The 25,936-nt window shown below is 43.1% G+C and overlaps 1 protein-coding gene across 2 annotated transcripts in view; it reads left to right on the plus strand.

Annotated features, from left to right (window-relative positions):
• Positions 1 to 3,412: 3,412 nt before the first annotated feature.
• LOC139400293 (raftlin-2-like) overlaps positions 3,413 to 25,936 on the plus strand; it is a 32,632-nt gene continuing 10,108 nt past the window's right edge. The window contains exons 1-4 of one of the 2 annotated variants that reach the window (XM_071145270.1): positions 3,413 to 4,064; positions 22,306 to 22,486; positions 23,394 to 23,686; positions 24,220 to 24,438. In XM_071145270.1, the coding sequence (XP_071001371.1) occupies positions 3,926 to 4,064; positions 22,306 to 22,486; positions 23,394 to 23,686; positions 24,220 to 24,438 (832 nt within the window). In that variant the 5' untranslated portion in view covers positions 3,413 to 3,925. The remainder of the gene's footprint in view (positions 4,065 to 22,305; positions 22,487 to 23,393; positions 23,687 to 24,219; positions 24,439 to 25,936) is intronic. The other variant, XM_071145262.1, reaches the window with a different exon arrangement.

The following is a 25,936-nucleotide window of genomic DNA, read 5'->3' on the forward strand; positions in this document are numbered from 1 at the left end:
GCAAGTACAATATAGAGGGGGGCTTTGGCCTTCCTCACTTTAAACTGTATTATTGGGCTGCTAATCTGAACATTGTGTCTTTCTGGAGGGAAAGCTTACCTGCTATGAGACAGAAGGATATGACTGCATGGCTTTTGATTGAGCAGGCCTCCTGTCAACGTTCCTCACTCCCTGCACTTGTTAATAGCCCATCATATGTGAAAAAAATCCACTTATGACTCTAACCCAGTCATTTGTCATACGCTTAGGATCTGGAAACAGATTAGGTATTTTCTTAACATACCCACTGTATACATTGACAGCCCGATTTGCCTGAATCATGCTTTCCACCCCGCATTGGATGATGTGGTGTTTTCACAGTGGAAGGAAAAAATGGCTCACAACAATTGGTAATCTATACATAGATGGTCAGTTAGCTTCATTTCAACAATTACAGGGAAAGTTCAACATGCCAACAACACATTTTTTCAGATACCTCCAAATCAGGAATTTCGTAAGGACACATATCCCACAGTGTGGCATGAAGCCAAATAGTCCTACATTAGACAGCTTGATCCTTGTCAAACCCCATTCAAAAGGGTCGGTCTCTAGACTGTATGATGTGCTACAGGCCCACATAGAGGTATCCACAGACACCATTAAAAGGGCTTGGGAACAAGAACTTGGGTCAGAAATCTCAGATGAGGACTGGGTAGAAGCTCTCAGGAATATAAACCACAGTTCAGTGAATGCCAGACACAACCTTGTACAGTTTAAGGTGATACACAGGTTACATTACTCAAAAGTGAAACTGCATAAAATATTCCCGGACACCTCACCACTGTGTGAGAGGTGCAAGCAGGATGAGGGGATTTTGACCCACTTATTCTGGACATGTCCTAAGTTACATGTTTACTGGGCTCTCATTTTTCATTACTTATCTAGAGCCTTTGATAGAGTTCTAGCCCCAGACCCAATGACTGCTCTGTTTGGTACAGTTGATGGGAATAACCACGAAGGGAAGGCTGTCTCTCTTTGTACTCTATTAGCCAAAAGGCTCATGTTGCAATTTTGGAAACTGGAGACTGTACCTACCTTTGAAATGTGGTTACGGGATTTAGGGAATGTAATACAGTGCCTTGCGAAAGTATTCGGCCCCCTTGAACTTTGCGACCTTTTGCCACATTTCAGGCTTCAAACATAACATATTTTTTTGTGAGGAATCAACAACAAGTGGGACACAATCATGAAGTGGAACGACATTTATTGGATATTTCAAACTTTTTTAACAAATCAAAAACTGAAAAATTGGGCGTGCAAAATTATTCAGCCCCTTTACTTTCAGTGCAGCAAACTCTCTCCAGAAGTTCAGTGAGGATCTCTGAATGATCCAATGTTGACCTAAATGACTAATGATGATAAATACAATCCACCTGTGTGTAATCAAGTCTCCGTATAAATGCACCTGCACTGTGATAGTCTCAGAGGTCCGTTAAAAGCGCAGAGAGCATCATGAAGAACAAGGAACACACCAGGCATGTCCAAGATACTGTTGTGAAGAAGTTTAAAGCCGGATTTGGATACAAAAAGATTTCCCAAGCTTTAAACATCCCAAGGAGCACTGTGCAAGCGATAATATTGAAATGGAAGGAGTATCAGACCACTGCAAATCTACCAAGACCTGGCCACCCCTCTAAACTTTCAGCTCATACAAGGAGAAGACTGATCAGAGATGCAGCCAAGAGGCCCATGATCACTCTGGATGAACTGCAGAGATCTACAGCTGAGGTGGGAGACTCTGTCCATAGGACAACAATCAGTCGTATATTGCACAAATCTGGCCTTTATGGAAGAGTGGCAAGAAGAAAGCAATTTCTTAAAGATATCCATAAAAAGTGTTGTTTAAAGTTTGCCACAAGCCACCTGGGGGAGACACCAAACATGTGGAAGAAGGTGCTCTGGTCAGATGAAACCAAAATTGAACTTTTTGGCAACAATGCAAAACGTTATGTTTGGCGTAAAAGCAACACAGCTGAACACACCATCCCCACTGTCAAACATGGTGGTGGCAGCATCATGGTTTGGGCCTGCTTTTCTTCAGCAGGGACAGGGAAGATGGTTAAAATTGATGGGAAGATGGATGGAGCCAAATACAGGACCATTCTGGAAGAAAACCTGATGGAGTCTGCAAAAGACCTGAGACTGGGACGGAGATTTGTCTTCCAACAAGACAATGATCCAAAACATAAAGCAAAATCTACAATGGAATGGTTCAAAAATAAACATATCCAGGTGTTAGAATGGCCAAGTCAAAGTCCAGACCTGAATCCATTCGAGAATCTGTGGAAAGAACTGAAAACTGCTGTTCACAAATGCTCTCCATCCAACCTCACTGAGCTCGAGCTGTTTTGCAAGGAGGAATGGGAAAAAAATTCAGTCTCTCGATGTGCAAAACTGATAGAGACATACCCCAAGCGACTTACAGCTGTAATCGCAGCAAAAGGTGGCGCTACAAAGTATTAACTTAAGGGGGCTGAATAATTTTGCACGCCCAATTTTTCTATTTTTTAAAAAATAAAATAAAAACAGAGAAAGAGAGAGCGATAACACTCACAACAGACTTCATTTCACTTCATTTGGTTCAAATGTATATTGCTAATTGTCACCAATTCCCTTGTCTGGGGATAGTCAAATTGAACAATCAAATAGAAATCTGTATCTATTGGCAAAACAGCTTCAATTGAGATGGACAATATGCCCACCACTCTGAATAACCTCTCTGTCATAGAACATTTCAATTACGTCATAATGGACCTCCAGCAGTGAAAAGATGGGGTCGATAGATTGACTTTGCACATGTCAACATGCCTGTGTCTTAGGCAGATATGAGTTATGGGCCATAACTATAGAGATGGACCTTGGACTTCAGTCACTGACTTAGAGAAAGTGTTGGTAATGGAAATGACAGGTGAATGAAACTATCTGCTCCATAAACCTTTGAACAGGTGGAGTGGTACACACCTTGGTCACACATCCTGTCATTCACTTTGTAACTCCAATTACTTACAGTAACTATTTGAACTTTACAGAGAATATAGCAGTCTCCGATGACTTTGAATTATACCAATGCCCTCAATATGATCTAACGTTCCTGGGGTTGTAAATTCATACAAAAGTATGGTCTAATTATATAAGGAACTCCGTATAACCTGAAAAGGTTACCCTGCCCTGCAGTAGTAGGGTAACAGTGTATTTTCTTTGCACTAAACAGAACAAACCTAAACTATAGAGGTTGACCAATGTTATATTATCTATGACCTAAACTACATGAAGTGTGACAGAATATCATAAAAATAGAGCTAGGCTACAACTTCCTCAGTTAGACATCAGTGGATGTTGTTGCTGCCCAAATCACCTCCTCTCCTTCGGTCCTCCCATTTTTTCTGTCTCCTGCAAGCTGCTTTGGCTTTTCTAAATCACACAGACGTATTATTCGGCTTTACTGAAACCACTCTCGTTTAGACGATTCGGTGCTGGTGATAAGCTACACGTGATATCGTTGTATCGGTGAAAATAAAACCAAAAGTGGATTTGTTGACAATTCATCGACGTTTGCAACAAAGTAGCCGCTCGCGCAGAGGAGTTGTCAAATGTAACTTTTTTCCGTGAGTTTTTTTCAAGAGGGAACGAGAGCTGCACGCTCCAGACGCACGTTTCGTTTCAAAATAAGTTTTTACAGAAAAATAATATTCTCACTGTACAATTGCCCCCCAAAATAAAAAAATAACAGTGATTATCCGGTGGCACTCAAACGGATTAATAGCGTCTCCGGGGATGGAGTAATCCCGTTAACTTCATAGCAAGAACAAAACTGTTTGTATAGCGGAGCGGGCTCTTCCCGTCACCGTGCACGGGCAGTTTGAGCTGGATATCCCACCACAGCACTATGGGCTGCGGATTGAGGAAACTGGAAGACCCGGAGGACAGCAGCCCCGGGAAGATCTACTCCACTCTGAAGAGACCACAAGTAGAGATCAAAACCGACACCGTTTACGAGTATGTGCTACTGGATTTCAGTTTGGAAGGTATGCATTTGGGTCTCACCTTGATACATTAAGCATAATACTTAGGATATATTATAAACAATGTTTCTTTAGACATTGACGAGGCTATTGAACGAAAGAAAAACATGAATTACTATTTTCCTCTGAAATAACCTGGGTTAGGTGCTTTTCAAGCTTGTCACTATTTTGATTATGTATGGATTTTGGTTTTTGAACAATGGTTTACAAACGGCAGGTTTGTTTTTCAAATAGGCTGCAATGGTCTTTCATGTGGCTGATCTTAATTGGAACACTACACGTGTGTATCCTATGCAGTGGCTCAGGTCCTCTCTCCTAACAACAGTGCTGTCATTTTCTCGTCCAGAGAAATGGGTCGAAGTTTTCTCTTTACCCCTCTCTTCCAGTGTGTGTGCGTTCGCGCATCTATGTGAAAGGAAAAATACCTTCCCTTCTGTCCTAATCTCACAGACACCTGCCACAACATTATTATATGATTTCTGATCATCTGAAAGTGCAACCGCATCCTTTGTCAGAATGCAGTGTTTTTAGTGTAATCTCTACAACATGAGGAGCTTGGGACTGGTTGATGTACCAATGACCTATTTGGAAGGGAAATAATGCTAACATTTGTTTAGCTAGAAGCCAGCCATGTAAACAGTGGTGTATGCCACTTTAGATGGAGTGTTGTTAGTTTAGTATCTGGTAGAACCCAAATAAGGGCGTTGAACCCATATAACCGTGTTCAACCCTATTCCCTAATAAATACTTGTAATGTATTTCACTCTGTAGACTGAGGCTCCCTAGTGTGAGTCGCCACTATCTCTCTCACTTTGCAGCCTCTGTCCTTATGGTTAGGCCTATGAGCTGTAGATATGAGGATGTGGTTATGTCTACATGGGTTATTGGGTTTGGGCTTGCAGAATAATGGACACAGTAGAAAGTGGCTGGGCTCCCAGTTCAGGGGTTTGGAGTAAAGCCCACTAGTTGATACAGTCACTCTTATTCTACAGCACAACCCAGCCCTTATCTGGACAAAGCCTAAATACATTTTCATATATATTCTCAATAAATGTGTACGTGAGTACGTAAACTGCCTCACCTGCCTCAACAGTTTAGTGACCTTAGTTTCTTTTGGAAATAAGCAGAAAGTCCTGGGTTTCCTCCACACCAGCCAAATCCTGTTCACCTGTATGTAGGAGTCCCTGTCTGTGTAGGCTGGTAGTTGTGACTTCCATACCAGACAAATCCTGTTCCCCTGGATGTAGGAGTCCCTGTCTGTGTAGGCTGGTAGTTGTGACTTCCACACCAGTCAAATCCTGTTCCCCTGGATGTAGGAGTCCCTGTCTGTGTAGGCTGGTAGTTGTGACTTCCACACCAGTCAAATCCTGTTCCCCTGGATGTAGGAGTCCCTGTCTGTGTAGGCTGGTAGTTGTGACTTCCACACCAGTCAAATCCTGTTCCCCTGGATGTAGGAGTCCCTGTCTGTGTAGGCTGGTAGTTGTGACTTCCACACCAACAGAAATCCTTGTCAAGAAAAAAAACTGCCTCATAGACATTATTGAAATAATGAAGTACTGCTTAATGTAAATATCAAATGATATGTACTACTGTGTACATATTAGGACTGTGGTGCATGTTGTCAAGTTCAACCCTAAATACTGTATATACTGTAGATGTATAGACAGCCTGAGGGTCTGTTTTGGAGCATACATACTCCTAAACGGGACAGCTCCATTCCTTAGTGAGGAGCGCCTGGCCTGCAGATGCCTTGAGGCAAAGCAGACGACACATCTCCAGAATATCAGTCAAATGTGTGTATATATATATATATATATATATATATAGCCCTTCTTACATCAGCTGATGTCACAAAGTGCTGTACAGAAACCCAGCCTAAAACCCCAAACAGCAAGCAATGCAGGTGTAGAAGCACGGTGGCTAGGAAAAACTCCCTAGGAAGAAAAGTAGAGAGGAACCAGGCTATGAGGCGTGGCCAGTCCTCTTCTGGCTGTGCCGGGTGGAGATTATAACAGAACATGGCCAATATGTTAAAATGTGCATAGATGACCAGCAGAGTCAAATAAAAGTAATAGAATACATCTGACTGCACTGTCAGCTGCTTTATAGGCGTGTATAGAGACCCGCACACTGACGGTTGAGTAGCAGGCGCACTCCAAGAGGCTGGAAATGAAAACAATATGATGCTTATAATTCGACATGACTCTCAAGGGTTTAAAGGTTGCAGCCAGACAGTACCTAATCCTCTGAATGCCTCTAGGTACTGCTGTATTGTGTGCCTGTCTGTGCTACACATTATCAAAGCATTACTTGTCTTAGTTCTTTATGAGAAGAGCTTAGCCACATTTGATTGACATTTGATGCTTGCTATAGGTACTATACCTTCCCAAGTCAAGTGTGACTCCCATGGCCTCCAGTACCCGGGTATTTCACTGGATAGGTGGCTAGGTTGACTGCTTACTACCATGTTCTCTCCTCCAGAGCCTTTGAGCCAGATGTTTCAGTGTGAGGCAGAGCCAAACGGACAGATTAATAAAGATTAGAACTAGCGTCCTTAATCATCCATCTTGGATCAGTTTCATTGCTGTTTTCTGCTTTATGCCAAACTAGTGGGATTTAGCTTCAGTATTGACATTAGTGTTAGCATCAACACTGGACCTGCCTGAAGATTGGGGACTAGTTAGAACACACTACATGTTCCCTCTTCTCTCCCTCACTTCTCCTTGAAATTAAGAAACATTTCTGGGACACACACACAACCTCTCTCCTAAGCCATTTGCCGGCTGCATCTTCCCTCACATGCACACCCCCACCCCTCAGCCCAGTAGCAGCCCAGCCCAGTAGCTTGGCCTCCTTTTAAAGCACCATTACTCCTCCCTGTGGCGGAAGCAGAGGCCAGGGGCATCACATCAAAGTGGCTAATGTCTAATGGCTAAAGCCTCACATGCTGATTAGTTTAGCCCCGCAGTACAGTCAGTGTGGATCGAGGGAGGGCTGGAGAGCTCAGCTGGACCGAGGACAGAGGCTGGACGGCAGCCCGTGAAGAGGGGGGGGGGGGCAGAGTGGGCCTCACACTGTTGATCCACAGGGGCTCTACTGGGCTGAGTGGGGGATGGAGAGATGTAAAGGGGATGGCTGGATGGATGGTTAGATGGATAAATTAACGGGCAGAGGGGTGACAGGTCGAGAGATTGGATTTGTGGTTGGACAGAAGTGGCTAGAGAGATTAATAATTCAAGCTGGATGGGAGGATATTTGGGCTGTGATGATATTTTTTTCCATGGCAAAAATGAAAACACGAAGCAGATCTAACTCTTTGGTCCTTTAAAAACCTGCTGCAGTTAACATATTGTGTGCAATCGCTTGGAAAATAAATACATGTGACTCTGGATGACAACATGATGTTTGCAACATTACTGGTGTTTTCCTAAAGAAGTTAAATCCGCTTTGTGTGTTGTTTTCTTGCCATGATACTAACGAGTATCGAGATACTGGTGTCGTCCCGGCCCTAGAGGATATTTGTTGGATAGGAGGATAGATTGAAAGATTAAAGGATTTAGGGATGAGGGATAAGTGTATCCAACCACCCAGCTATCCTAAAATATTATGACTCTTCTCTTTCCAAGGTTGTTTACCTCGATTGACTGCTAGGCCTGGATTCTCATCAGCCTCCTGTTCTTAGTAGCCTGGACCCAGATCTATTTGTGCTGTCTTGCCAACGCATACGGTCATTCTTACGCCAATGACCGTAGGAGTTGGCAAGACGGCAGAAACAGACCTGGAACCAGGCTAGATGTTGGTATTTGTCTGTATGTGGCAAATTAAATTCCGCCTCACCTGGACCATATGAGGATGTAATTCCAGAACAAATTCAACGCAACCACAATCTACTATAATCTCTCTTCTTCTCTTTCTCTCTCTGTGTTAATCTGGCTGGAACCAGACCCTAGAAAATGCTGGATTATCTCTGATTATAGAGTTTATATTACATTTTTTGAGGAGACTACAAGGGCAGTGGTACATTTCAAACCTGGCTGGTGTAGTGATATGGTTTAACACACTGTGAAGAATCAATTCTGCTCTGCTCGGCTAACTGGAGTTTCCAGTGAAGTCGCGGGGCCCTGATTGGCAGAACGGTATATTTATTTTATTTAACCTTTATTTAACCAGGTAGGCTAGTTGAGAACAAGTTCTCATTTGCAACTGCGACCTGGCCAAGATAAAGCATAGCAATTCGACACATACAACAACACAGAGTTACACCTGGAATAAACAAAACATACAGTCAATAATACAGTAGAAACAAAGAACAAAAAGTCTACATACAGTGAGTGCAAATGAGGTAAAATAAGGGAGTTAAGGCAATAAATAGGCCATGGTGGTGAAGTAATTACAATATAGCAATTAAACACTGGAATGGTAGATGTGCAGAAGATGAATGTGCAAGTAGAGATACTGGGGTGCAAAGGAGCAAGATAAATAAATACAGTATGGGGATGAGGTAGGTAGATGGAATGGTTACAGATGGTCTATGTACAGGTGCAGTGATCTGTGAGATGCTCTGACACCTGGTGCTTAAAGCTAGTGAGGGAGGTAAGAGTCTCCAGCTTCAGTGATTTTTGCAGTTCGTTCCAGTCATTGGCAGCAGAGAACTGGAAGGAAAGGCGACCAAAGGAGGAATTGGCTTTGGGGGTGACCAGTGAGATATATACCTGCTGGAGCGCGTGCTACGAGTGGGTGCTGCTGTGGTGACCAGTGAGCGGGGCTTTACCTAGCAGAGACTTGTAGATAACCTGTAGCCAGTGGGTTTGGCGAAGGGTATGAAGCGAGAGCCAACCAACGAGAGCGTACAGGTCGCAGTGGTGGGTAGTGTATGGGGCTTTGATGACGAAACTAATGGCACTGTGATAGACTGCATCCAATTTGTTGAGCAGAGTGTTGGAGGCTATTTTATAGATGACATCGCCAAAGTTGAGGATCGGTAGGATGGTCAGTTTTACGAGGGTATGTTTTGCAGCATGAGTGAAGGATGCTTTGTTGCGATATAAGAAGCCGATTCTAGATTTAATTTTGGATTGGAGATGCTTAATGTGAGTCTGGAAGGAGAGTTTACAGTCTAACCAGACACCTAGGTATTTGTAGTTGTCCACATATTCTATGTCCGAGCTGTCCAGAGTAGTAATGCTGGACGGGCGGGCAGGTGCGGCAGTGATCGATTGAATAGCATGCATTTAGTTTTACTTGCATTTAAGAGCAGTTGGAGGTCACAGAAGGAGAGTTGTATGGCATTGAAACTCGTCTGGAGGTTAGTTAACACAGTGTCCAAAGAGGGGCCAGAAGTATACTTAGGAAGAATCACCAGCAGCAAGAGCGACATCATCGATGTATAGAGAGAAGAGAGTCTGCCCGAGAATTGAACCCTGTGGCACCCCCATAGAGACTGCCAGAGGTCCGGACAACAGGCCCTCCGATTTGACACACTGAACTCTATCAGAGAGTAGTTGGTAAACCAGGCGAGGCAATCATTTGAGAAACCAAGGCTGTCGAGTCTGCCAATAAGATTGTGGTGATTGACAGGGTCGAAAGCCTTGGCCAGGTCGATGAATACGGCTACACAGTAATGTCTCATCGATGGCGGTTATGATGTCGTTTAGGACATTGAGTGTGGCTGAGGTGCACCCATGACCAGCTCTGAGACCAGCTCTGAAACCAGATTGCATAGCGGAGAAGGTACGGTGGGATTCAAAATGGTCGGTAATCTGTTTGTTCACTTGGCTTTCGAAGACCTTAGAAAGGCAGGGTAGGATAGATGTACTGTAGGTCTGTAGCAGTTTGGGCCTAGAGTGTCATCCCCTTTGAAAAGGGGGATGACAACGGCAGCTTTCCAATCTTTAGGGATCTTAGACGATACAAAAGAGAGGTTGAACGTGCTAGTAATAGGGGTTGCAACAATTTCGGCAGATCATTTTAGAAAGAGAGGGTCCAGATTGTCTAGCCGGGTATAGATAGGGGTTGCAACAATTTCGGCAGATAATTTTAGAAAGAGAGGGTCCAGATTGTCTAGCCCGGTATAGTATTTAGCTAATGTAATGATTTGTTAACAGAGATGGTGCCTTGGTAATCATATTAGGATAATCCTTTCCACTTTACATGAGATCTACACACTCTGTCCTCTCATGTTTATTCTTGTAGTGTACGGGCAATTTCACCAGTGGTGGCTCCTCAGCAGAGGAAGGGGAGGACAAACATTAAAACCATTAAATATATTCACGTCGCCAAATAATTTATTAAAACACACTGTTTTGCAGTGAAGTTCGACAGTAGCCTCAATAGCACTCTCTGGGGCAACACCATGGTGTAGCTGGAGGACAGCTAGTTTCTGTCCTCCTCTGGGGTACAATATAAAACCTAGGAGGCTCATGTTTCTCACCCCCTTTCATAGACTTACACAATAATTATTCCAACTTCCAGAGGACGTCCTCCAATCTATTGGAGCTCTTGCAGCATGAACGGTCATGTTGTACACCCAATCAAAGGATCAGAGAATGAATCTAGAACTGAAAGCATAAGCTACAGCTAGCTAGCACATCAGTGCATAAAATGTGGTGAGTAGCTAACTCAAACAGAGAGAGAAAGACAATAGTTGAACAGTTTTTGACAAATTAGTTTCTTAAAAAATGAAGGAGAAGCGAGAGAGAGAGCTAGCTAAATTTTGTATTTTTTTTTTTCACTTACTTAGCTAACAAATGCAGCTAGCTGGTTTAGCCTACTCAAACACCAGCTCAAACAGAGATGGATACTATGTTAGCTATGGCTATCCAACACTGCAAGTCAAGGTAAGCTTTTGGTTATAGTAATGTATTGTCAACTGGGCCTTGCTGGTTTAACTGCTAAACTGCTTGCTGTACACTACTGAATGATTGTAGCGGGTTTACTAACATGTTAGTTTTAGTTGCTATGTTGACTATGACGTTAGCTAATGTGGTGACAACGATGTAGGCTGTGTGTAGCGGTTATGGTATGAAGGTTTGGCTTGGAAAGTTTTTTTTGTCTGGTCACAGACAGCTGTTGTGTTGTGCACTGAAGTCCACAAGTGAAGGGGAAAGGTGAGAGAAGGATAGCATGTAGATTTGAGAAGGAATTATACAAGGAGCAAGGTGATCATGTTGTTTGAATGTGGCTGAACGTGAACCGTGTTTGTGGATGATCAAGGGTGTATTCGTTTTGCTAATTGTGTTGACAAACGCTTCTTAAACAGAAGTAAACGGAACAAAATGGGGATAAACATACCTGAATGAGCAACAATTTGGACTAATGATTATACCCTAGATCAGCTAGATGCAGACAAGAATGTGTAAAGCGGTATTGAATGTCTCACTGTCTGTCATTTTGATTATTAAAAAAAAAATCTCTCGACCTGTGCACCTACATTGTAAACTTTCATTCGTAGGCTACGTTGTAGCAACCTCATGATGGGTGTAGGGAAAATGTAGTAGCCTAAATCTATCGACATTACATTGAGCTGGGTTAATGGAATATGAATAATTCATCCAATATGCTGTAATAGAAATAAAGCCATAATCCTAAAAAAATATATATTGTCCTCCCTAATCTAAAATGGCACCAACCGCCACTGAATTCCACAGTAACAGGATTACACTTTGAATAATTTTTTTGTTCACTTGATTTAAAAACATTGATTTTAAAGTTGAAAAAACGATACAATTATACTGAACAAACATATAAATGCTACAATTTCAAAGATTTTACTGAGTTACAGTTCATATAAGGAAATCAGTCAATTGAAATTAATTCATTAGGCCCTAATCTATGGATTTCACATGACTGGGAATACAGATATTCATCTGTTGGTCACAGATACCTTAAAAAAAAATGGGCTTCACAATGAGCCTCAGGATCTCGTTACAGGATTTCTGTGCATTCAAATTGCCATCGATAAAATGCAATTGTGTTTGTTGTCCATAGCTTATTCCTGCCCACACCATAACCCCACCGCCACCATGGGACACTTTGTTCACAACGTTGACATCAGCAAGCCACTTGCCCACACAGCACCATACATGTGGTCTGCGGTTTTGAGGCCGGTTGGACGCGCTACCAAATTCTCTAAAACGACGGAGGTGGCTTATGGTAGAGAAATTCTCGCAACAGTTTTGGTGGACATTCCTGCAGTCAGCATGCCAATTGCACAAGTCCTCAAAACTTGAGACATCTGTGGCTTTGTTATGTGAAAAAAAATCACATTTTATTGGCCCCAGCACAAGGTGCACCTCTGTTTAATCAGCTTCTTCATATGCCACACCTGTCAGGTGGATGGATTATCTTGGCAAAGGAGAAATGCTCACTAGCGGGGATGTAAACAAATGTGTGCACAACATTTGAGAGAAATAAGCTTTTTGTGCGTATGGAACATTTCTGGGATCTTTTATTTCAGCTCATGTGGACCAACACTTTACATGTTGTGTTTGTATTTTTGTTCAGTGTATATGCACAAGGACTACTTTTAACAATTTCCACTGCAGATGGAAACTTTGTTAAAGGAATTATGATGAAATCTCCCTCAGGTGACCACGTTTTTCCAAAAACTCTGTTAAATATCCGCTCCGACTTAAGATTCAAAGATGTCTGCAGAAAGACTGGGGTGTCAGCTATGACATGGCATCTTCACTTTGAAAAATCTCATTTGGTTATTGAAGTGAAGTGGATTTACACCTGGTAACGGAATTACAGTAACGGAATTACATCATGGGTGCCTGGTCTGTACTACACAGAAATTCATAATTATGAGGAGAAATGCATTCTCCTCATGTATCACTCACTATTATAATGTACTCTACGGTGCTCTAGTCACTGTACAGTACTGTGCTCTACTCACTATTATAATGTACTCTACGGTGCTCTAGTCACTATTATAATGTACTCTACGGTGCTCTAGTTACTACTGTACTGTGCTCTACTCACTATTATAATGTACTCTACGGTGCTCTAGTCACTGTACTGTCTGTGGATGTTAACATCAAGGCCCTGGTGAACTGACCAAACTACTTTTTAACATCCATGGACATCCGGTGTTGGTCGGTGCTCAATGGGTGAGGATGCTTGTTAAAGTAAATGGAAAGAGAGGGGGCTCATGGGTAGGTGTCAGTAGGAGCTGGGAGAGGTGACATTAACTGGAGATAGAGGCAGGTGACCCAACTGTGGTTTGTGAGCATTTTGATTTCCCATTGTAGCTAGGATTGCAATGGGATGGTATATTATTGGAACATTTTGAAGCTTACCAGTAAACTACCAGAATTTTGGCATCTTTCAAAGATTTGATGTAATCTATCACAATACATCTAGTGGCCCTTTTGGGTACATCCAGATTGTCACAGGTTTCTGTAACACACTCTGGTCCTCTGTGTGGACTTATTACATGTAACATATGTGAAATAATTAAGAAAGATACAAAAATATAGAATGACAAAGCTTAAAAACTTTAACCTAAATATAAACCATCAACTTAGTGAATTCCAATGGTGTTTAATATAAGGGTTTCAACATGAAATCCCCTTTTTCTTTTTCTACACCTATTTATTTTTACTAGGTCAATAAGGCACTGTACATTAGTGTCTACACCCACTTTTTGGGGGCATTTTGTTGCATTTTAAAGTGGAATGGAAATATAATATATTTAGTTGTAAAAAAAAAAATACTCCATGGTGTCACAGTGAATATTGTTTAGATTCTTTTTTTATATATTATTTTTTTTTACAAATGTAATAAACTAAATAACTAAAATATAGTCGTTGCATAAGTATTCTCCCCCTTTGTTAAGGCAAGCCCAAATTAATTCAGAAGTACAATTTGGCGTGACAAATCACATAAGATCTGTGGACTCTATACATTAATAGGGGTTGACATGATTTTTGAATGACTACCCCCGCCTCTGTCCCCCATACGTCCCCGTACATCTGTACGGTCCCTCAGTCAAGTATTGAATTTCAAGCACAGATTCAACTACAAAGACCAATGAGCTTCATAAAACCTCATAAAGAAGAGCAATGATTGGTAGATGGGTAACAATAACAAATCAGACATTGAATATATCTTTAAAGTGGCAATCAGCAGTTGAAACAATAACAAAGCGTTAGGGATGAGGTTGGAAAAATGTAACCACTCTCAAATTCATAGCCAGAGCTATGGATCCAAGGACTGACCAGCCATGATATCAATATTATACTTCTAAGCATTTTTTTAGGCTATACTGTGTCTGAAAACAAACATTGGAGTAAAACAAGCATCCATTTTGGGTTCTGATGGGGTGTGACAGTTGAACTAAGCTCATGAGAAGTTTTAAAACAGAGTTCAATGGCTGTGATGGGAGAAAACAACTGAGGATGGATCAACAACATTGTATTAGCTCCACACTAATGTCGTAAATGACAGAGTGAAAAGAAGAATAAAAAATATACGGAATAAAAATATTACAAAACATGCAACACGGCACTAAAATAATACTGCAAAAAACATGGCAAGACAACACACTTTTTGGCCTAAATGCAAAGCCTTGTGTTAGGGGCAAATCCAACACAACACATCACTGAGTAACTGCCTCCATATTTTCAAGCATGGTGGTGACTGCATGAAATCAAATTATATGTTTATGTGTCACATGCACCGAATACAACTGGTGTAGACCTTACCATGAAATGCTTACTTACAAGCCCTTAACCCATAATGCAGTTAAGAAAATAGAGTTTGGAAAATATTTACTAAATAAACTGAAGTAAAAAATAATTTAAAGTAACACAATAAAATAACAATAGTGAGGCTATATACAGGGGGTACCAGTACCGAGTCAATGTGTGAGGTACAGGTTAGTCGAGGTAATTTGTACATGTACACTACCGTTCAGAAGTTTGAGGTCACTTAGAAATGTCCTTGTTTTTAAAAGAAAAACACTTTTTGTCCATTTAAAATAACATCAAATTGATCAGAAATACAGTGTAGACAATGTTAATGACTATTGTAGCTGGAAACGGCAGATTTTTGTTTTTAATGGAATATCTACATAGGCATACAGAGGCCCATTATCAGCTACCATCACTCCTGTGTTCCAATGGCACGTTGTGTTAGCTAATCCAAGTTTATAATTTTAAAAGGCTAATTGGTCATTAGAAAACCCTTTTGCAATTATGTTAGCACAGCTGAAAACTGTTGTTCTGATTTAAATAAGTAATAAAACTGTTCTTCTTTAAACTAGTTGAGTATCTGGAGCATCAGCATTTGTGGGTTCAATTACAGGCTCAAAATGGCCAGAAACAAAGAACTTTCTTCTGAAACTCGTCAGTCTATTCTTGTTCTGAGAAAGGAAGGCTATTCCATGAGAGAAATTGCCAAGAAACGGAAGATCTCGTACAATGCTGTTTACTACTTCCTTCACAGAACAGCGCAAACTGGCTCTAACCAGAATAGAAAGAGGAGTGGGAGACCCCGATCCACAACTGAGCAAGAGGACAAGTACATTAGTGTCTAGTTTGAGAAACAGACGGCTCACAAGTCCTCAACTGGCAGCTTCATTAAATAGTACCCGCAAAACACCAGTCTCAACATCAACAGTGAAGATGCGACTCCGGGATGCTGGCCTACTAGGCAGAGTTGCAAAGAAAAAGACATCTCAGACTGGCCAATAAAAATAAAATATTAAGACGGGCAAAAGATCACACACTGGACAGAGGAACTCTGCCTAGAAGACCAGCATCTCGGAGTAGCCTCTTCACTGTTGACGTTGAGACTGGTGTTTTGTGGGTACTATTTAATGAAGCTGCCAGTTGAGGACTTGTGAGGCGTCTTCACGGTGTGTTTGGACCATGATAGTTTGTTGATGTGGACACCAAGGAACTTGAAACTCTCGACCCGCTCCATTACAAACCCGTAAATATGAAGGGGGGCGTGTTCGGCCCTCCTTTTCCTGTAGTCCACAATCATCTCCTTTGTCTTGCTCACGTTGAGGGAGAGATTGTTGACCTGGCACCACATTGCCAGGTCTCTGACCTCCTCCCTATAGGCTGTCTCATCTTTGCTGATCAGGCCTATCACTGTTGTTGTCAGCAAACTTTTAAATATTTTTTTTAAACTCTTTTTTTTTTTTTTTCAATTACAGTAAACAATGCTTGAATTACAGTACATTGCACATGGGATTTTATATATTCGATATACCATGGGAACATGCTTTTTGAATGAGGTAGGAATGTATATGCCTATGCAAAAAAAATATTAAATACTTAAGTAATACTTTCATAACAAAACTTACATTAGAAACAACAAAGTGCACTAAAAAAACATGGCTAGTCTTCAAAACGAATAGAAAAAATACAATAATAAGACAGGCTAATGTTAAACACTCACAAAGGTAGATCAATTAAAAACAAAGCTTAGGTAGGGAGTTTACTGTGGAGTAGAGGGAAATTTCACTCTCAATAGATAAAGAAAGGTTTCCACATTCGGTAGAATTTGTTGTCCGCGAACTTGATGATGGTGTTGGAGTCGTACTTGGCCATGCAGTCAACAGGGAGTACAGAAGGGGACTAAGCACGCACCCCTGAGAGGCCCCCGCGTTGAGGATCAGCGTGGCAAATGTGTTATTGCCTACCCTTACCACCTGGGGGCGGCCTGTCGGGAAGTCCAGGATCCAGTTGCAGAGGGAGGTATTTACTCCCAGGGTCCTTAGCTTAGTGATGAGCATTGTAGGCACTATGGTGTTGAACGCAACACACGCTATGGTGTTGAACAGCATTCTCACATAGGTGGTCCTTTTTTCCAGATGGGAAAGGGCAGTGTGGAGTGTGATTTGAGATTGCGTCATCTGTGGATCTGTTGGGGCGGTATGTGAATTGGAGTGGGTCTAGGGTTTCCGGGATGATGATTTTGATGTGAGCCATGACCAGCCTTTCAAAGCACTTCATGGCTACCGACGTGAGTTTTATGGGGCGGTAGTCATTTGGGCAGGTTGCGTTCACTTTCTTGGGCACAGGGATTATGGTGGTCTGCTTGAAACATGTAGGTATTACAGACTCGGTCAGGGAGAGGTTGAAAATGTAGTTGAAGACACTTGCCGGTTGCTCCATGCATGCTCAGAGTATACGTCCTGGTAATCCATCCGGCCTTGTGAATGTTGACCTGTTTAAAGGTTTTGCTCACATTGGCTACGGAGAGCATGATCACACTGTCATCCAAAACAGCTGGTGCTCTCCTGCATGCTTCAGTGTTGCTGGTCTCAAAGCGAGCATAAAAGGCATTTATCCCGTCTGGTTGGCTCCCATCACTGGGCAGCTAAAGGCTGGGTTTCCCTTTTATAGTCCGTAATAGTCTGCAAACCCTGCCACATCCAACAAATGTCAGAGCCAGTGTAGTAGGATACAATCTTAGTCCTGTGTTTGATGGTTCGTCTGAGGGCATAGTGGGATTTCTTATAAGCGTCCGGATTAGTGTCCCGCTCCTTGAAAGTGGCAGCTCTAGCCTTTAGCTTGGTGCAGATGTTGCCTGTAGTCCATGGCTTCTGGTTGGGATATGTAGGTACGGTCACTGTGGGGACGATGTCATCGATGCACTTATTGATAATCGGCAAAGACTGGGGAGTTTTTTATGATGAAAAATGTATCTATGATGAAAAGAATACTTGAGGAAAACCTGCTTCAGTCTGCTTTAAGCCAGACACTGGAAGAGCAATTCACCTTTCATCAGGATAATAACCTGCAACACAAAGCCAAATCTACACTGGAGTTGCTTACCATGAAGGCAGTGACTGTTACTGATTGGCCAAGTTACATTTTTGACTTGAATCTGCTTGAAAATCTATGGCAATGCTTGAAAATCTATGGCAATATTAGAAAATTGCTGTCTTGTCATGATCCCCAACAACTTGACAGAGCTTGAAGAATTTTAAAAAGAATAATGGGCAAATAGTGCACAATGCAGGTGTGCAAAGCTTTTATGAGCTTTACCCAGAAAGACTCACAGCTGTAATTGGTGCCAAAGGTATTTCTAACATGTATTGACTCGGGGGGAGGTGAATACTTATCTAATCAAGGTATATTAGTATTTTTTGTTGATTTATTAGTCCACTTTGACATTACAGATTATTTTGTGCAGATTGTTGACAAAAAATGACAATTAAATCCATTTTAATCCCACTTCGTAACACAATAAAATGTGAAGATATTCTATAGGCATTGTATTTGGTGTTAATGTTTAAACGTCAAACTGGTGTCCGTTGTGAACACAGTTGGAAGAGTTAATAGAAAATAATGCCATCGTTGATTAGATGCTGTTGAGTAGGCTATTTTCTCTTGAACCATATGGTCTATCTATTAGAAACTCATGTATGGACACAGGTATAATACATTAATACAGTTGGGAGAACAAGTATTTGATACACTGCCGATTTTGCAGGCTTTCCTACTTACAAAGCATGTAGAGGTCTGTAATTTTTTATCATAGGTACACTTCAACTGTGAGAGACGGAATCTAAAACAAAAATCCAGAAAATCACAATTGTATGATTTTTAAGTAATTCAATTAGCATTTTATTGCATGACATAAGTATTTGATCACCTACCAAAGAGTAAGAATTCCAGCTCTCACAGACCTGTTAGTTTTTCTTTAAGAAGCAATTGTAAATGAGAACTTGTTCTCAACTTGCCTACCTGGTTAAATAAAGGTGGAGAAAAAAAAGTAGAAATTACCTAAATTCCGTTTGATTTTCTGTTAATTACCAACATTTCCTGAAGATTTAGGTAATTATAGCCAATTCAGTTGCAGTAATTATGTTACTGATTTTTGTTGGGGGGGGGGGGTAATTCTAGTAGGGGTCCTTCACATCAACATTGTGTTTTGATGTATTTCTGATACCTTTTTAAGACTTTTTCTGGTAGATTTTATTTCTTCATCTATTTATCCAGAAATCAATGCCTTAACTTATGGCACATTTTGGAAAATTGGTGAAAAACAATTGTATGCCTTAAATTCCCCAAAATATGGACTCTTAGATTTCATTTGATACCCAATTTGATATGTTCCTATGAACTTCACATATTGGTACTCATGGGTCCTTTTCAATGGAAATGCCTATATTTGGAATCCAGCATCCCTTTCTCTCTTTCCTCTCAATTTCCTTAAGTCTCCTTCTACCCTCATTCTTTCTCTTCTTTACTCACCTTTCTTCTTTTGCCAGCTTTCTTTCCCTCTTCCTCACTTTTATACAAGCTTCCTTTTCACACACAAGCTTTCTGGCTCATAAAATCTTTCTTGTAAACCCCTTTTTTGCGCCACACTTGGTATCTCCTTCCTCCTCTAATTTCTCCCCATTTCCCTCATTCTTTCCACAGTCGGCCCCTCTCTCTTCCCCCTCCTGTGCTCCCCCTCTCCTCTCTTTTTCTCACACACAGTAGAGAACAGAGGGCTCAGTGTGTGGGTTGACAAGGGTGAGCCGTGGTGATGGGAGGGGGTGTGAGGTGGCTGAAAGAAGGGAGATGGAGAGGGACAAAAGAGCCCAGGCGAGAGAGACGTGTGTGTGTGTGTGTGTGTGTGTGTGTGTGTGTGTGTGTGTGTGTGTGTGTGTGTGTGTGTGTGTGTGTGTGTGTGTGTGTGTGTGTGTGTGTGTGTGTGTGTGTGTGTGTGAGAGGGAGAGACTGGATTAATAGCCTGGCGTTGAGCTCCTCTAGGGAGCTTTTGGTGAAAATGTCATTTTCGTTGCTCAGGTGGGACCCAACAGACACACACACTCAGACACAAATGCTGAGATGACAGAGACACCACCAATTCAAAAGCTTCTCGTCCACTGCTTCCCTGGCCACCCACCCGTCTAGAGATTTCACTATGACCTGGACTTGCCAGGATGTTTTAAACCATAGCCAAATTCGGCCAGGCCCTGCCAAATTCACATGGCAGAAATTCCAGTAACAAGCTGTTATTATCTCCGTTCCAGAGGTGTTTATGTGGGAGAGAGGGTGTGTATGAGATTTGAGTGGGAGTGTGTTTTGTGTGTGAATGTGTGTAAATATATGATGAGCTTGTTCCGTCAGTTGGAATGTGTGGAGCGTGTTTTTATGTCTAAAAATGGGATTTGGTGTTTGTTTTTGTGTGCTTACATGCATGCTTGACTGTGATTGTTTACTTTCGGGTGTGAGTGTATGTCTCCGGCACCGAGCCAGCCCTGTGAACAGACCCTCTTTGTGAACACAGGATGTATGGTGATGTTATAGGTCTCCAGACAGAGTCGTGAGAAAACTATAGAAAACAACTCCACCAGACAGACTAGTCACATGTTATCAACAAACCTTAACACAATGCCCCCTCAACACAGACAACTATCCAGCAGCACCAACATATGTTTTATTGTCACATACACCGGATAGCTGCAGTGAAATGTTGTTTTACAGGGTCAGCTATAGTTAATTAGGGTTGCTCAATGGCACATTGACAGATTTTTCACCTTGTCGGCGTGGATATTCAAACCGGCAACCTTTCGGTTACAGGCCCAACGCTCTAACCCGCTAGGCTACCTGCCGCCCTGCAACAACACTGCAAACCAACCGAAACCAAAAAAAGAACCCCGGCAACACATGACTTCAGTCCGAACTTAATGCAACACCCCTAGAATACCAATGTAAGCGAGGCACTACCACATTAACATCACCACAGCTAGAGAGGTAGCTGGTAAGCTACAGTGTGTGTGTATATATAGCAGAGTATGTGGTGGTGGTGGTTCTATGGTGGTGTCCTCTCATCAGGGCCTGCCCTGGGTTAGGGTTGTCAGGGTTACTGGTGGTTCTATGGTGGTGTCCTCTCATCAGGGCCTGCCTTGGGTTAGGGTTGTCAGGGTTACTGGTGGTTCTATGGTGGTGTCCTCTCATCAGGGCCTGCCTTGGGTTAGGGTTGTCAGGGTTACTGGTGGTTCTATGGTGGTGTCCTCTCATCAGGGCCTGCCTTGGGTTAGGGTTGTCAGGGTTACTGGTGGTTCTATGGTGGTGTCCTCTCATCAGGGCCTGCCTTGGGTTAGGGTTGTCAGGGTTACTGGTGGTTCTATGGTGGTGTCCTCTCATCAGGGCCTGCCTTGGGTTAGTGTTGTCAGGGTTACTGGTGGTTCTATGGTGGTGTCCTCTCATCAGGGCCTGCCTTGGGTTAGGGTTGTCAGGGTTACTGGTGGTTCTATGGTGGTGTCCTCTCATCAGGGCCTGCCTTGGGTTAGCGTTGTCAGGGTTACTGGTGGTTCTATGGTGGTGTCCTCTCATCAGGGCCTGCCTTGGGTTAGGGTTGTCAGGGTTACTGGTGGTTCTATGGTGGTGTCCTCTCATCAGGGCCTGCCCTGGGTTAGGGTTGTCAGGGTTACTGGGGGTTCTATGGTGGTGTCCTCTCATCAGGGCCTGCCTTGGGTTAGGGTTGTCAGGGTTACTGGTGGTTCTATGGTGGTGTCCTCTCATCAGGGCCTGCCTTGGGTTAGGGTTGTCAGGGTTACTGGTGGTTCTATGGTGGTGTCCTCTCATCAGGGCCTGCCTTGGGTTAGGGTTGTCAGGTTTACTGGTGGTGTAAGAGAAACCACTGGATGAACAGACATCTGTCTGATCAGCATAGCAAGAGGAGATGTCTTATTTAGGAACTGTTAGCTGTACACCATGAGAAGAGTTTGTGAAGTGATGTGCTGCTAGTGTGAGACTGGCAGCATTATTTAATGATTAAGTCGCTCTGCATAAGAGTGTCTGTCTACTACAGTAAACTGTCTGCTTATGGGACAGTCCAGAGTCTCCAGACTGGCCTTCTACTCTCCACTTTCTCTCTGTGTGAATACCTCAGCATTTCCCCTCTTATCTCCTCTGGGTATGACTAGAGAATAGCAAGGGCCTGCTAAAGAGATTATATGACACACAGACAGACAGACAAGAAGATCTGATTGATGTTCAGTTCAGGACAGACTTAACCTCTGGGGTTAGACTACAGACAGAGGAAGACAGATGTCATGCTGCTAGCCTCAACTCCTCCTTCCTCTTTTTTCTTAATGCAGGAGTTTCTAGTGATTTTATTGACTCACTGTGTTCCTCTTTCTCCTTCTCTCTTTTATCTTCCTTATTTACTGCTCCTTGCCCCTTTTCCCCCTCTGTTCTTCTCCTCATCCTCCCCATGTCTCATCTCCCCTCCTCTCCACTTCCTTTGTTTTTCTTTCTCCTCTCCTCCCCTCCCCCTTCAGGTAGTCGCCCCACGGTGCAGTATGTGTCCTCTCTGTGCGAGCTGTCCCAGGCCCTGCAGCCCTACTACACCCAGGGCTATGTCCTCACCACTCTGCATCCCATCATTCTCTCTGTTGGACGCACACGTTCCCTGCCCTTCAGCCTGCTCTACCGAGCCATCCTGGCCCGCCCACGACCCAGGTACCAGACACACAAGCATGCATGCCTGGAGGCACGTACACACACACACAGACAGCCGCTTCAGGTAGAATTTCCCCGTTCTAGAATCAGTTTGAACCATTTGGGAGGTAAAGCACAACACTTACCTTAGATCTGTGCCTAGGCCAGGGGCCGCCACAACCCATAACCCTCCCACCCATCCCTTAATCTGAGCTCAGCATTGGAACAAGCTACCCAGCCTTAACCCATCCAACCTGGTAAATACTGTAGATGAATGATAGATGATGTAGCTGCATATTTAATGCAACTTCAGTGGGAGGTCAGACTGCTGTTTAAGGGGGAGGGGTTAGGGGGAGACTCCTGGAGAGTACGTTTTGTGGGGCTCTGAGCTGCAGGGGTTGCCATTGGGTAGAAATGTACCCTGACAACAACAGCTCTCTCAAGGCCAATAGGGCCTCAGAATCTCACACATGGTACCTTCTGCGTTATTATCAAATAAAATGTGTATTTTATTTGAGTATTTGAATATACATATACTACAATGTGTATGTGTGTGTGTGTATATATATATACACTACCTATTTAGTATGGTTGTTTATGCTTTATGTTTAGAAAGTAGTAGCCATCTCATGCATGGCCAATTAATAAATTATGAATTCTGTCTGCAAACACTGACAAAAACAAATCAAGTATGAACTCTCCAGCTGGACAGGGCTCTGTAGCAAGAGACTATTTACCAAGCCAATGCATACAGATTAGACATGGCTTTATAGTCTCAGAGTAGCTAACAGTCAAAACACATGAATGATGAATGAATGCCCTGTATGCAGCTTGTGATTACCAGTTTGAACCTGTAGTACAATGACTGAACGTCTGTGTCTCTGTTCTGTTCTCCTTTCTTCTGTTCTCTCCTCCCTCTGTCTCTTAGTAAGCAGGTGGTGTCCATGTGTCACAGTGTTCCTGTGCTGAGGGTGGAGGAGTGGCCTATCCCAGGGGAGTCCCTGACAGACGACACTGTTAGAGCACTGATCGACAGGGTGAACAGTAGTGCCCGGGGCGGAGTGAGGTTTGTGGGCTCAGTGCTCCAGCAGGCTGGAGGAGGGGGCAGTAACGGCAGGGTGCCTAGCCCCAGGAGAGGCTATCGATCCCCCCCACACACTCCTCCATGTACCCCTCCTGGAGAAGGAGAACTGGAGGATCACAGCCCTACCTACAGCCCTGGTGAGATACTAGTTCTCTCTTCTCTTTTATTCCTGTGTCTCGTCTTCTGTTCAGCTCCCAGGCTTCCACTTTCTCACGACTTGGAAGGATGGCAAAGCGAGACTACTTCTCTCCTCATCTGTCCCCTCACCTTAACAATGTTGACATGTGGGCTATATCTGCTATCTCCTCTTAACGTCACACAACCTCAAAATGCTGAACACATCACAGCCACACTGTGGAGTCCTAGATTTGTTTCTCCCTTCAACACTATTCATCCCCTGGTCTGTCAGTGATGTTCAGTTGAACTCTATGTTGAAGACACTGACTGATGGCCCTGGGGTAGGAGAGGCCTCTGCATGTCAGTCAGCTAACCCTCACCCACCAAGCTGGGCACAACTCCTCACCACAGAGACAACCATACAGACTGAGACGTCCTCGTCCTAAGTAGGGCGAGATGAGCTCACGTTAGAGTTCACATAGACCGCCAATGTCTGTTGTCTCTGCACCTTCTTTCTTGATCTGACCCTCTACCTCTTCCCCCCCCATCTCAGACCTAAGGTTGCTGGTGTTCTTCCACTCATGGGCACCAGGTTGTGCTCCGCTGGAAGCTCTGGCCTGTCAGTACCACCAGGGGGCACTGTCCATGCGTGTGTCCAGGAAGGGTCAGGTGGTCAGCGCGCTGGAGGCCGATTGGCTGGAGCTGACAGCAGCCTACTACCGCAAAGGCTGGTCATTGGTGGACTCGTTTGTGTACTGGGACACACCCAAAGGTACTGTCAAATGCTGAGATATAGAGAGACTCTTAAGGTGGATGTAAGATTCATACTGTATAACAGCCACACCAAGCTTAAAAAGCAATAACAACATATATGCTGTGACATCTTGCTTTGGAGTTGTAAGATCTCCAGCAAAGAGCAAAGGTCAACATCTTGTGACACTTTACTTCTCTGGAAGAGAGGATGGGATTTAATAATAATAATAATAATAATAATATTATATTAATATATGCCATTTAGCAGACGCTTTTATCCAAAGTGACTTAGTCATGCATGCATGTTTTTAACATGTGGGTGGTCCAGGGAATCAAACCAACTATCCTGGCAAAGCAAGCGCCATGCTCTACCAACTGAGCTCCAGAGGACCAGAGAGTATAGAGAGATTAAGAACACTTTGTCCTCATCCACCTCTCTCATTCTGCTACATTATCTATTTTTGCGTCTTCTCAAAAATGAGTTCCTTTTATTTTTTTGTCTTCCCTCCCCCTATGTCCCCCGGATGAGTCACTTCCTGTCTCTTAGTCCCTCCTCTTCTCTCCCCCTCCCCCTCCTGCTCTCTCATATGCTCCTCCTCCTTTCTACCCCTCTCTGCCTCCTCCCTTATCTCTCCCACTGTGGCTATATTTGGAGCTCTATTCCCAACCTCCTGACCTGGCTTCCTGTTACGCCATAGACTGGCAGCAGCCGCAAAAATCCACATCATTTGTAGACATCTGGGGCCTGGGAATATAGCACACGGGAGTCTCTCTCTGTCGCTCTCTCACACACACAGGCAAATTCTTGTGTGCGCGCATGTGCACATATGCACACAGCCTACTTCTCCATGTCTGTAACTAGTTCATTGTCATTCTAATGAGAAGTTTTACAACACCTACCCATTCAAGGGTTTTTCTTTATAATTACTATTTTCTACATAGACATCACAACTATGAAATAACATGGTAACCAATAATCATGTAGTAACCAAAAAAGTGTTAAACAAATCCAAATATATTTGAGATTCTTCAAAGTAGCCACCCTTTGCCTTGATGACAGCTTTGCACACTCTTGGCATTCTCTCAACCAGCTTCACCTGAAATGCTTTTCCAACAGTCTTGAAGGAGTTCCCACATATGCTGAGCACTTGTTGGCTGCTTTTCCTTCACTCTGCGGTCCAACTCATCCCAAACCATCTCAATTGGGTTGAGGTCGGGTGATGGTTGAGGCCAGGTCATCTGATGCAGCACTCCATCACTCTCCTTTTTGGTAAAATAGCACTTACACAGCCTGGAGGTGTGTTGGGTAATTGTCCTATTGAAAAACAAATTATATTCCCACTAAGCCCAAACTAGGATGGGATGGCATACCACTGCAGAATGCTGTGGTAGCCATGCTGGTTAAGTGTGCCTTGAATTCTAAATAATTCAGACAGTGTCACCAGCAAAGCACCATCACACCTTCTCCTCCATGCTTCACAGTGAGAACCACACATGCGGAGATCATCCATTCACCT

Source organism: Oncorhynchus clarkii, chromosome 3, assembly GCF_045791955.1.
Source record: "Oncorhynchus clarkii lewisi isolate Uvic-CL-2024 chromosome 3, UVic_Ocla_1.0, whole genome shotgun sequence".
Lineage (NCBI taxonomy): Eukaryota > Metazoa > Chordata > Actinopteri > Salmoniformes > Salmonidae > Oncorhynchus > Oncorhynchus clarkii.